Here is a 13055-nt window from a genome sequence, read left to right as displayed (position 1 = left end):
TCATCTTTCTGTCACTCCCATCAACAGATCTGCTGTTTGAGTGATGTGTCTCAGTTATACACTGTCGATTGATGCAGTCGCATCTGTTTTTGTTATGAAGTGCTCTAGAATATGTGCTTCACATAAATTGATTTACTTGAAGTGCAATTTGTTAAACTATAAAAATTGGATGTTCATACAAGGGGATCTGACACAGTCATGCAAAGTGTTTGCATGTATGAACATAAATGCTGTTTTGATAATGGAAAAATACTTTTGAAGCAATGAATGACCTATGACTGATCCTTCATTAATCAGAATAAATGTTTATTTTACAGGTATAAAAAGCATAAAATGAGGCCTGAAAAAATATCTACATTCTCAAAAATGAAGGGAAAAAATAGTTTTTGAGTATGTCAGCATTAACTTTGAAAGATGAAGTAAAAGTTTTCTATTTTATGTTACAGTGAGCTGATAACATTCTGGGAAGCTCAAAATGTGTTCTTGAAGACTTTATGGCTGATATATATGACTTTACTTAAAATAACCTGGGAAAAACTGCACAGATACTGTTGTGCATTGGAATTTTAAAGCACTCTTTCTCTGCAGAAGTTTCTGTGATGTATGTAAACATTGGTTATTATAAGAGCAGATTTGGTTAGTGTGCTGTTTGGAGACATCTGGTTGTTTAATTACTAATCACTGTCATCCTTAATTAAAACTTTGACATAGTCCAGGAAACAGGCCACATTTCTTCATTAGTAAATTGGTGAAGAATCTGTAGGTCATCAGCAACATTTTTCTTCTTAAATGTCCTTTTCCCCCTCCTTATACTTCTTAAACTCTAATATGCTATATAATTGCCTTCTGAGTAATGATTCTTAGAATTGCCAAGGGCTTAATTAGCTAGGAATTCTGATTTCAGGATATTTAGTACAAATTAATTTGTAGACAGCAACATAGGGGATTGGAAAATGGAATTACCTTTTCATCAAAGCTTGAATGCAAGTTTAACCAAACTATAAGAATAATAGCAGGGGATTCTATATGTTCTTTATTTAATACATTATTGTACTGTATATGCATTTAGTGTTTTGCTGATAGATTGAATATCTAATAATTCAGGTTAATTACTAAAACATCTTTTCCCCCCACAGTGTCTCTGTGCACAAGGATGGACGGGGGAGTTTTGTCAGTACTTGGATAACGCATGCTTAGCCTATCCAAACAGATGCTTGAACGGAGCTACTTGCATCAGTATGAGTCAGCCAACTGCACCCCCGCACTATATGTGCACCTGTCTCCCTGGATACACAGGTTAAAAGAAAACTATATCAACAAACTCCAGTGTTATCCTGATTAATGTTTGAGTTTGCACAGAGTTTGGCAGCAGAAGCTTTTTAAAGCCACACTCAGATTGTTTTGTTTTTTTCTACAGTAGGGTTGGAGAAGAGAATTATTGTCACGTTTTCGTGCAGTGTCGGAGATTGCATAGAACAAAAATTGTTTTCTTATATATCAGCTATATCCATAGAATTCTGAATATTGAATATAAAATATATCTGTCATCCACCATATGTGTTATTCTTGTGACATTTTTGAGAAAGTTACATGCCACTCAGACTTCAGGACTGAATTTAAAGTCCATTTGAATCCCAATAAAAAGATTGGATTTGAAATAAGGTAGCAACCTGGATACAAAATTAGATTTTGAATGAAAAGAAACTTCTAAAAATATATATATTTTTTATATATATATATTTTAGGTTAATTTCCCAGAATCCTCTACTTTACCCAAACCTCTTCAAAATAGAGCCAAGCACTGATGTATAACCAGTGCATTTATATGTTCATATCAATATTTATTTTTTTGTAAACAATGTGAACATTTAGTGGTATTGGTTGACAAAATTAAAATCTATTTAGATCTGTGTTGTTTTTTCTGACAATATTGAACATTGCAATCTGTAGAGAGGAAAACTTTCTACCTATCAGAAGAAAATAGGCATATTTAGTCCAAATTAATAGTGTAATTATGTTTTGTTACAAAATTTGTGTTAGTCCCAATCTTGGAATCACAGTTCAGTAAATTACTCTTCTTGTCATTCAACATTCTGTGGGGCATGGCCAGTTCCAATTCCAACTCATGAATTTGAATAGGAGCCAGTTCTGAATTTTGCCCTAGCCTGAATAACAGTTTCATGCCCAACATATATATCATCTGCTGTAATGTGACTCAGAGTGTGTGTTCCACCGAGACAAGTCCCACTGCCCCGAGGCATCTCTTTACCGTAACTCATCTTTGCACATTGCCCTCCTAACTGGATTATTCTATAATTTGTTTCATCATGCCTGCTAAATGAAGGGCAAATAGAGGTTAGAGAACACTTAATCCGTAAATCTAACTGGGAAAGCAAGATCTTTCATTAGCTTGGCCACCAGCGCATGAGCACAGAATGAACTATTTGCCTAAACAACCCAGAAATAAATAAACAAACAAGACAAATGATTTACTGGATTTCATCAGCCATGACGTGTTGATCTCAGTGGCATGCGTTGCGTGTTCAATGCTCTTGCATAGGAAAATGTGACGTAGTGTTTTATAGGCACTTTACATGAATTATAGATCATCTACATTTCATGACACCTATAAACCGTAACATGTTATGAAGCCGTATTATTTGAAAAATGCCTTCCCTGAGAGATTTCTTTCAGTACTACATAGTAGATCTCGTATTTTCAACGGGATAATCGCCAGTGCTTCTGTGTCCTTGTTATCACCTCTCAGATTCCTTGATGGCTCTATTTCCCATCTAAGCAGATGAAGAAATCTATCTTTCCACATCCCAAGTGTCAGCAACAAGAGGCACCTGACAATTTCTGCCTTTCTGTGAGCTGTATAATGGATTAGAATACTATTAGGAGAAAACATGTCACAGCTCAAACCTCAATGTTTTATTTAGATATCTCGATGATGCTAACGATATCCCCATCGATTAATGACCCCAGAGACTTAAGAACGACCGTCCCTGTCCCATTTCTCACCACGGTATTGCCAGAAGGCCATTGTGAAATGTCAAGTGCTTTCATTATGATCTTCCTCGAAAAAGTCAGACGACATGTTGAGGGAAGATAATGTGACTTCTCCCACAGCAGAGAAAAGCGTTAAAAGTATTGGTGAAGCAGATTTTGCACTGGATAAGACTTTCTACAGCTTGCCTTGCTTTTTCAATGCAAATATTTGACTGATTTGATTCCATGTTACGTTACTTATGTAACTGTGCGTGGATGAACAACATTAATAGAGATCTGCCAGTGAGTTGGGAAAATGACCTTCAGAACAGTTCTTGGGTTGCTGCTGGATACTAACTGCTCTAAATATGAACTGCCATAACACCCACAAAAATCTGAGATTCAGTGCCATATGCTCTATTTATGAAGTTGCCTGAGGTCAACCTAAAGATGCAGCTTAATTCGTAATGTGCTGCAATTTGTAATCTTCAAGAAAAATAAATAAATCATAAACAAATTATATAAGCATATTATTTTTTTCCTGTGAAACAAACAGGACAATTTGGAATGTAAAAATTTGCTTTATTGATTGGCATAATTTTATTTTTATTTCAGTTTTAGTAATCTTAATTACATTCATTTTCACATTCATCTTATTTTCATATTTATTTTTAATAACAATTTAGCTTTATTTCAGTTAAAAAAAAAACATTTTTTAATAGTTGTAATTTTAGTTAAAAATAACTAGACAGAAATTCATGCAGGTTCAAAATGCATGACATGAGGGTGAGTTGAAACAATTTAAAAACATTTTTAGGGTTAACTATTTCTTTAGTCTGACATCCTTTTTCTGTGCCTCCTCACTTCTTTTTCATTGCTTTTATTCCACACAAAAGTTGAGTCACACTTATATACTGTCCCTCTCTGGCATCTCTCAAAGTTCCATATGTTGCATCATTTTGCATACTGTCTGTCTGCATTAACTGTCTGAACTGTGACTCAGTAAATGGCAGTCTGAACTGTTACTAAATACTTTCAGAATGTAAAACACGATTTGGCCTATCTTCTCTCTGGCGTGCACCAAACAGTGAGCCATGGGGGTGGGGGGTTTCCAAATTTGCTTCTAAATCCCAAATGTCAAAAGTGAAGTCAATATCTTCAGGGGAGACGGAGTGTAAAAGCTTAACTAACACTCCATTCACACCCCTGTCTTCCTGCAGGACGTTACTGTGAGGCTGAAGTAAATGAGTGCGATTCCAGTCCCTGTCAGCACCAGGGAACATGCACTGACTTTGTTGGATACTACAATTGTGCCTGTCCTTCAGGTATGAGTCTCTCTTACTCCTGAGAATGTTTTTTTTTTTTTTTTTTTTTGACTGTGCCACAAATCCCCACTGTGCCAGCACCAGTGGCTCTGACTGACAGCTGAGCAAATCACTCCCATTCTCACACTGCCAGAGCTCATTAGTACTGCAGAATTGTGTCAATATTGTGTTATGAAATGCTCTTCCCTTTTGAGGCCACTGCATTGATATGGTTTCCTCACGTAATTGTTGGTTCTGCTCACTCTTTCTGAGGCATGATTTGCATTCACTGATGCAACCTGATGGCTCACCCTAGAGATTGGCACTGGCGGGGTTACAAGCATGCTTTTCTGCCAGCTGCTCCCTTCCGCTCGATGAGTAGACGACCCAGAGTCCCAAACGCCCCCTCCCTAAACCTGCCCACGCGTGCTCGCCGCTCAGAGAATGAGATGCAAAAGAGAGAATCATCTGAATAACTCCTCATAAAAAGATTGAAGATGTTTTCTTTTTAAAAAGTAAAAAAGCTCGACTAGGCTATTGTGAAATGGTGGACAAACTTTAGCAAAGATTATTGACTCAATGTAAAATTAAGTTAAAGTTAGAGTCAAATATAAAATGCTTAAAGGGGATAGTTCAATCCAAAAATGATGTCATTATTGTCGTTATTTATCACATGAAACTGTAAGACTTTTTTCTGTGGGTATTTTGAAGAGGGTTGGTAAGCAAACAGTTTGAGGCATTTCTCAAAAAATCTTTTATGTTCCACAGAAGAAAAAAAAGTCATTCAGGTTTGTAACAGCATGAGGGAGAGAAAATGACAGAATTATCATTTTTGGGTTTAATGACATTATAAATCAAAATTTTCCCTTTGAATTGGAACATGAGGTATTCCAGCTTGTTTGTTTTTTATTATTTAATTGAATTATTACTTAGGTTGGTCTTGTTGTAAACAATGATTGCAAAATTATAAAATATTTAGATAATAAAAACTGCTGGATGAAACACAGCAGAGTGGAACAGAACGTAGGGGTCTCAATGTTTTTCAAAGTTGAGTTGTTTTTAACTGAATGTGTAAATAGACCAATAAATAAAGTCTTAGTTTTTTGAAAGCTATGGAGTTATAAATGTAGTAATTTTAAAACCTTTTCTGAAAGCCTGTTAAAAGTATTAAAGCCAAAAAATAAAGTAAAAAAGACATAAATTCACTAGTTGACCTCTCTAATCGACTGTAGTCGACCATCCTTCCTGACCCATCCTTAATTTTCATAATTGTGATCTTCCTGCTTAAACCTCTGTGAATGCATTTTTAAATGATTGGTATTCATTATGTAAACCAAATGCAAGCAAGCCAAAAAAAATGTATCTCTCTCCAAAAGCCCTTGTACAATCTAGCCTGGCCTCTTTCTGACCTTTACAATTGTGTTCTTTTCACTTGGGCTGACTGGATTTTGGGCTTTGAATAGGCTTTCAAAAATTGATTGCCGTTTTCTTTTACTTTCTTTTTTTCCTAGAAACAAAGAGGGAAAAAAAGAAAGAAATTTGATTTCCAGCTTGCTTCATGTTCATTGATTGACCTTATTGATTGAGGCACAATGACATGAGGTATATATGCGGTGCGTTCTCAAAGGCATTAACAAGAGCGAAGGCGTTTTAATCTTGTTTAATCTTTTACATTTTGCTTTTGCACAAAGTTCTTTTAGTTCCCAATCAAGGAAGCAGGGATGGTGAAGTCCAAGTGTTTCTTCAGATTGGTTTGTGTTTCTCACCTCCCTTTCCAGGATACACTGGGGTTGACTGTGAGGTTGACATAAACGCCTGTGTGCTTCCGAATGTTACCTGTCCCCCTGGAACATTCTGTGTGGATTTGCCAGGTGACCAGCTCCATATATGTCACACTCAATGCCCTCCCTATCTACAGGTAGGTCAGAAGGGTTCAGCCCCCTCTAGCCCCCTATACAATACACTAGTTACAATAACACTAATGTTTAGAACAGGGGGGGTTTCTCCGGTTTCTCCGTGTCTCCTCAAAATATTGGATGAGAAAAAAATTTGTAGTACAAAAATAAAACAATGCCAATATTACAAAATATAACATTAAAAAGTGTATAAATCCCTCATATTTCTAAAGAAACACTGTACAACAGCAACACCAGCAGGTAAAGTTACAGCGGGAGTCTGCGTCTCTCTCGCCTCCCCTGAGCCCATTGAGTTTTAACAGACTCCCTAAAGTGTGCAGTGAGTTTGGTGGGGGGTAATTGAGAATGAATGGGGGAAAGTCATGTTAGAGGAGGCAGTGCCTCCATCGCAATATGATTGGATATGACTAGTTATGATTGGCTGCGACTGATTCATGCGATAAATCATGTGAACTCATGCGATTCATGCGAACACGCCCTCTTGTGCTTGGGCGTGTTCACGAATCAGTCTGAATGAACAACATAATGACACTAATGGGAAGACTAATATAAAAAAGTAGGTAAACAACTCACACACTTAGATATAACCACTTTGTTACATCAAAATAAGACTTAAAATGGCATGAAAACAATGCTCTGTGGGAATTCTTAGTGAGTAATTATCTTGGTGAAATGTAAAGTAAATCTCCATGTCTGTGACCAATATTTACCGAGCTTTGATGACTGATGATCAGAGAAAAAAAAAAAAAAACACTAACTTGATGGGATTCATACTTGGCTTTAATAAATAGAATATTGATTACATTGTTAATGTAAAAATATAAAATAGAATTTTTTTCTTTTTCTTTCTGATAGTGTAAGAAATGTTTAATTAACCAAGAAAATGCGACTGGGACATGAATTTACATTTGATTAAAAAAAACATAGACAAAAACGTAGTTTTACTTCCAGTCAACTAAATTAATTTACATTAGACCAGTGACAAGACAGAAAAATCCATTTGAGTCAGTATAAACAGTTCTTTTGAGTAACGACAAGTAGGCCTGTCACGATGACAAGTTTTTGTTGTGCGATATATTGCCCCAGAAATAATTGCGATAAGCGATATTATTGTCATTTTAAACACCATTTTATGCCTCTGAATATATAATCATAATTTAACGGCATAATAATGCAAGAAGGCCTGCACACTTCCAAATGACAACAAATTTTTAAGAATATTTAGATCATGGAAATTAAGTATCAAAATATTAGATACCTTAAAAAACCTGAATAAATAGTAAATACAAATTTTCTAACAAAAAGTGCAAAGTAACAAGTAGAAAAAAAGAAAAATGCACAAAGAACTTGTATGGAGATTTTTCCATCTACAGATTTTTCCAACTAGCACCTCATGACTACACCACGTTATGTACGAGAAGCTGCAAAAGACACAGGCGCAAGTGAAATGTACAAAACATAGTAACATTAATTTTTAAGTAAATATAATGGGCGATATATTGCGTCACAAAAAATGATTGAGGTCATGTACATATATTGCACGATAAATCGATATATTGATTATTGCGACAGGCCTAACGACAAGGCATATTCATATAAGGCATATTTTTCAATGCATGAACTCATTCAAAATGCATACACCACCCTCTTCCATGTTCCACTTGAAAAGAGCAGGTTAAAAATGTTATGTTCTTAGCAAGCTATATTCTTTTGAAGATGTGAAACTGTTTGCATGCTTTGTCACTGAACAATATCACCAATGGCAAATTGCATGTCCCTTTTGAACATGTTTGATCATTTGGATTTGCTTTACTTGTGTTGATAATCACCTTCACCACTAATGTAAATGGCAATTAAAATGCATTACCTTTCCTTCATTAACCAGCATGTTTTATTTAACACCGGGAACAAGTTTTTCTGTTTACAAAAGACCAGAATTACCTTTACACACATATTTAAATGAAGGATTGTTCAGGAATAATGGTTGATTTTCATTTTGACAGCCATGTGCCAATGGAGGACATTGTGTCCTTAACAACATCACCAGTTACAGTTGTGTTTGTGCAGCTGGATGGACTGGGCCGACCTGCTTGGTCAACATAAATGAGTGTGTCCAGCACAGGTGTCAGAACAGAGCCACCTGCGTGGATGAGGTTGGTGGGTACAGGTGAGTCTGAAAAAAAGTTTTGTTTTTGTTTTTGTTTTTGTTTTTTGTTTTTTTACTTAACGCAAGGTTTATTTAGAGTACAGCAAATGCTTTGCTTAGAAATTAAGTGTATTCAAATGTGATTCAGTTTTTTTTTATTTTCATACAAAGATAATTGTAATCAAGTGAAATGCATTTAAAATGTCATTATAAAGATTAGCATGAACTCAAATGCAAATAAAATAAATGCACAAATAAAAAAAAATTCTGTAATTATTTACTCATGTCGGTAATTATTTACCCTCATGTCGTTCCATTTCGTATGCATTGTTTCTCTGCTGAACAAAACCTGAACAGATTTTTTTTTTTTCCATACACCAACAGTTTGTAGTGACCATGGTCTGTCAAGCTCTAAAAAGGACACAAACGGACATCCTAAAAGTAGTCCATATGACTCATGCTCTATGTTTCAAGGCTTCTGATAACTTTGTGTTATGAACAGGGCAAAATGTAGTCATTATTTGGTGATAACCCTCACCTCTGCTGCTACTCTCAAATAAATATGGCACCTGCTGCTGGTTAAATGTCAATAGAATCTAACATTGATTTTTCCAGTGTCTTGTAACCAAATGTCATTGCAGCAAAGTTCTGCCCTAGGCCATAAATTTGCAATCCGCAGCGGAGGTAATAATCTCTATAATTATGTTTTAATTTTTTTTTATTATTTTGCACAAAACTGGTATACTTTTAAAATCAAGTTGTGCCGACAACTTTTATCGTTCTTTTATAGTGCCTTTTTTGAGTTTGACAGCCTGTGGTCACTATGTATGGAAAAAAAAAATCAGTGTAAAGATCATTTAAAAAAAGAAAAAAGAAAAAAAAACATATTTTGTGTTTCATAGATACAATAGAAGCATAGGGATTTGGAATGACATGGGGGGTGGGGGATAAGAACATTTTAATTATCCCCTTAATGATAGCATGTTGTTGTACTATTGTGGGGGGGTTTTTCCCAAAAAAAGAGTGATTGGGGTGAATTTGTCCATTTTAAACAGGATGCTTCTCTCAGTATAAAATTTAAATTGATATTCTGTTCAGGTTCAGTTGCAGTTTACTGTCTCATTCTAGAATTAAACCACCCATAGCTGTTAAAACAAATAGCATGTTCCTGTGATAGAAAGCAAAGCAAATTACATAGTCCTCCCCCATGACTCAGCCATTTATTTTCATACCATGTCTGGCTGTTTTGTTTGCGATTCCATTAAGAGATACTGTTTTATGCATTCCAAGTTGCCTTTGCGGGGCGGGGGCTTTTTTCATATTAGCAGTAGGTCATTGGACACAAATCGCACTGATTCCTGAGAATACAGCAGAACTTAATATAACACAATTCACTGTAAATTTTTTAGGAATGCCATAAGAAAGAACAATGACTCACAAAACAGTGCAGCACAGCACAATTTAGTAAGAACCTTAACATAAACGCAGATTATAAAATGTGCCATTCTCTCAATCATGCACATTTTTCATCTCATTCCTGTCTACTGGGCCGTTGATGTGCAACAGGTTGGGTGAACTGAGTGGGCTTCCTGGCAAGAATGGAGCTGGTTTTAGTCTCTGCATCCTCCTATAAAGCTGACAAGTATGCCTAGTGCATATCAGGAAATGACGGAAAATAAGTGCAGTCTCAATAATCCCTCGGCAAGTGTTTGAATCATAGCCCTCAGGAAAATAAAAGGATATAAGCTGCCACCATGCTGCGGATACAAATGATTTCTAGACAAGGGAGTATAGTGAGTCATGAGAGTATAGTGATTTGATGACGTTATTTGATGGTAAGGGTTACTCACAATACCAAGAACAACTTCAGATGCACATAATGGCAGATTATATTCAAACTGACATTTTCTAAAAGGACAAATGAGGATCCTGTTCATGATAGTGTGTGATCATACCAAAGCATCGTTTGCATGATTTTCCGAACCATTACTCTCAGCGTTTCCCCATACATTTGTGAATAGCTGACATTATTATTGTCTTGTTCTTGAATGTAATACATGTAAAGCATTGAATAACTGCCTGCTAGCCAGATGTTTTCAGTTTTCTTCTTTCTGTTAAGGCTATTTGTGATTTAATTGTATAAGTTTATAGCTTTATATATGGCAATATTCATGTTCATATAATTTTTGTGTGTCTCTCCTCTGAGCAGTGTGACATTTTATTACTGGCATCCTCTGTGAACTGCAAAGTCAGGTCTTTCGTTTAATTATTTCACATCTATATTCTCTTGGCATTCCAGCTCGCCGCTGAGAGTGAACAAGTTCTCATTACCCTCACGGTTCAGAAGACCAATAAATACAAATACTTGTTCTTATAATCCTTCAGCAGACCTGTATGTGTATGTAGCTGTGCATGTAATTATATTTTAATGGGCTTTGTCATCCAGTGTGGCTTAAAATGTGGGTGTTTCAGAATACTGGCTTGATAGGTGAGTTGCTTGTAGACTACCGGTATATACTGAATTATTTTGCAATCTACAAGTTACTGAAACATGTGTTCTCTCCTATGTTGTAGTTAAATACCAAGAATGTTCATCTTAAAGGTACATGGTGAATGTAGCGATTTTTAAAAACACTTAATGTGAGTTTTAATCATATTTTGTGTGGTTTATTTTGCCAGGGAAAAAAAGTGGGACATTTTTTTTTACCTTTTAGGGAATAACAGTCTGAGACACTACCATCAATTACACCCATCAATGTACACCCAACTGACCCTTTAACATCAGTCTAGAATGTGTTTGGTTTTTTGAATATACTTTAATCAAAGAAATATATCAAGGTTTTCACACAAATATTAAGCAGCACAACTGTTTTCAACATTGATAGAAATGAGAAATGTTTCTTTAGCAGCAAATTTTGTTTGCGATTCCATTAAGAGATACTGTTTTATGCATTCCAAGTTGCCTTTGCGGTCACGGATATACTGGAGTCCACTGCGAACTTGACATTGACTTCTGCTCTGGGCATCAGTGTTCAGAACACGCCTTCTGTCTGGACCAACAGCACAACTACACCTGTCACTGCATGCTGGGATATGAGGGAACGTTCTGTGAGCTTGAGACAGATGAATGCAAAAGTGCACCATGCACCAACGTTACCACTTGCATTGATTTGGTGGCAGGTTACCAATGCCTGTGTGCTCCAGGATTTAAGGGTAAGCGAAATGTTTTACTCAGTGGTACTACTGAGGCGGGAAACCATCTCTGGGCTTTTGATGGGCATTGACTTTCATGATTAAAAAGGAAATGTGTCTAATTAGTCTAATTGTGATCCATTATTTGAAAATATTTAAATTAAAATCTTTATAATTAATTTTTTTATATTTATATGAAGGTTATAAGCAAACTTTCATTTATCCAGGCTTCTTTCTAATATATAATACCTTGTTTTACTTGGAAATATGTTACATTACAGGAAACAAACATGTTGCAAATGGTTATTTATATTGACTTCAAAAAATTATCACAGAGGTCTAACATGATATGATACAGGCATTCTCTTATCTATTTTGCCTGTGTTAATGTCCATCATGCAGGTCGAACATGCTCCAAGAATATGAATGAGTGCTGGTCCAGACCCTGCCTTAATGGGGGCACCTGCATTGATCTGGTCAATGACTACATTTGTATCTGTCCACTTGGTAAGTAAAGTCCAGCACTGTTCCAAAACAACAGATGCATCCTGAGCTGAAAGCAGTTGTGCTACACCATGTATGATTTAAAGAACTTGATGTATAGTAAACATTATGTTGAAAAATGTAATTGTTCTTGGGAAGGAGCCACAGGTCCATATAGGAAATTATTCCCCAGGAACCATTTAGACTTTAGTGAAGCCCTTATCTCCACAGCTCACATGCATCTGTAGATGTGAACCTTTATTGGGTCCCAAGAAACATGTCCTGTGTGACTCATGCTCCCTGTTTTCTAGATAATCTTCCAGCCCAAGGGGAAGAGAATCCATCAGTGTAAATTTTCTAGTGTTTATTAAAACGGCCTCCCTTTAATTGGCATATTAGGATCATTTCTGAAGGATGTGACACTGAAGACTGGAGTAATGGCTGCAAAAATGCAGCTTTTTTTATATGTTTTATATATATACAGTGGGTATATTGAATTATCTGGCCTCATCACCAAACTATATGTCTGGCGGAAATCCAATACAGCTCACCATCCAAATAACAGCATTCCTACTACTGTATTACTACTTTACTAAGCATGGAGGTGGTGATATCCTGTTATGGGTCTTTTTTCTCCTCTCTTTAATTATCTTAAACATGATGGTGACAGAAAACAGACCTCCATCTTGTCAGGACAGGTCTCATTAGAGGGCACGATACTTACGGGAGATGGTGTGGTGTTGGAGGCCTTGATCAGGTTAAAACCTTAAAATTAATTTAGATTTCGGAATTTAACGTTCAAGATTGAATCTCAAAATAATAAGTGATGGGAAGTTATTTTCGAAGTCCTATTCTCAGGAAACAGTGCCTGAAAATCTCAGCATTGATTTGAAAATCAAATTGTATTTTCCCACCTTAGGCCTAAATTACCACGGCTGTGACTGCCATATATATAAATGCATTATATTATATTATATTATATTATATTATATTATATTATATTATATTATATTATATTATAGT

The 13055-nt window shown here is 35.8% G+C and overlaps 1 protein-coding gene across 1 annotated transcript in view; it reads left to right on the top strand.

Moving 5' to 3' along the window:
* LOC107664247 (neurogenic locus Notch protein-like) overlaps window positions 1–13055 on the top strand; it is a gene marked incomplete at its 3' end in the record, with an annotated part of 181907 nt that overhangs the window by 20663 nt on the left and 148189 nt on the right. The window contains exons 7-12 of the mRNA XM_016454770.1: window positions 1137–1296; window positions 4212–4316; window positions 6074–6213; window positions 8215–8378; window positions 11317–11570; window positions 11952–12056. Of these exons, the coding sequence (XP_016310256.1) occupies window positions 1137–1296; window positions 4212–4316; window positions 6074–6213; window positions 8215–8378; window positions 11317–11570; window positions 11952–12056 (928 nt within the window). The remainder of the gene's footprint in view (window positions 1–1136; window positions 1297–4211; window positions 4317–6073; window positions 6214–8214; window positions 8379–11316; window positions 11571–11951; window positions 12057–13055) is intronic.

This window comes from Sinocyclocheilus anshuiensis, unplaced genomic scaffold (genome assembly GCF_001515605.1).
Source record: "Sinocyclocheilus anshuiensis isolate Anshui unplaced genomic scaffold, SAMN03320099.WGS_v1.1 scaffold425, whole genome shotgun sequence".
Lineage (NCBI taxonomy): Eukaryota > Metazoa > Chordata > Actinopteri > Cypriniformes > Cyprinidae > Sinocyclocheilus > Sinocyclocheilus anshuiensis.
This window is presented reverse-complemented; position numbering and strand designations above follow the sequence as displayed.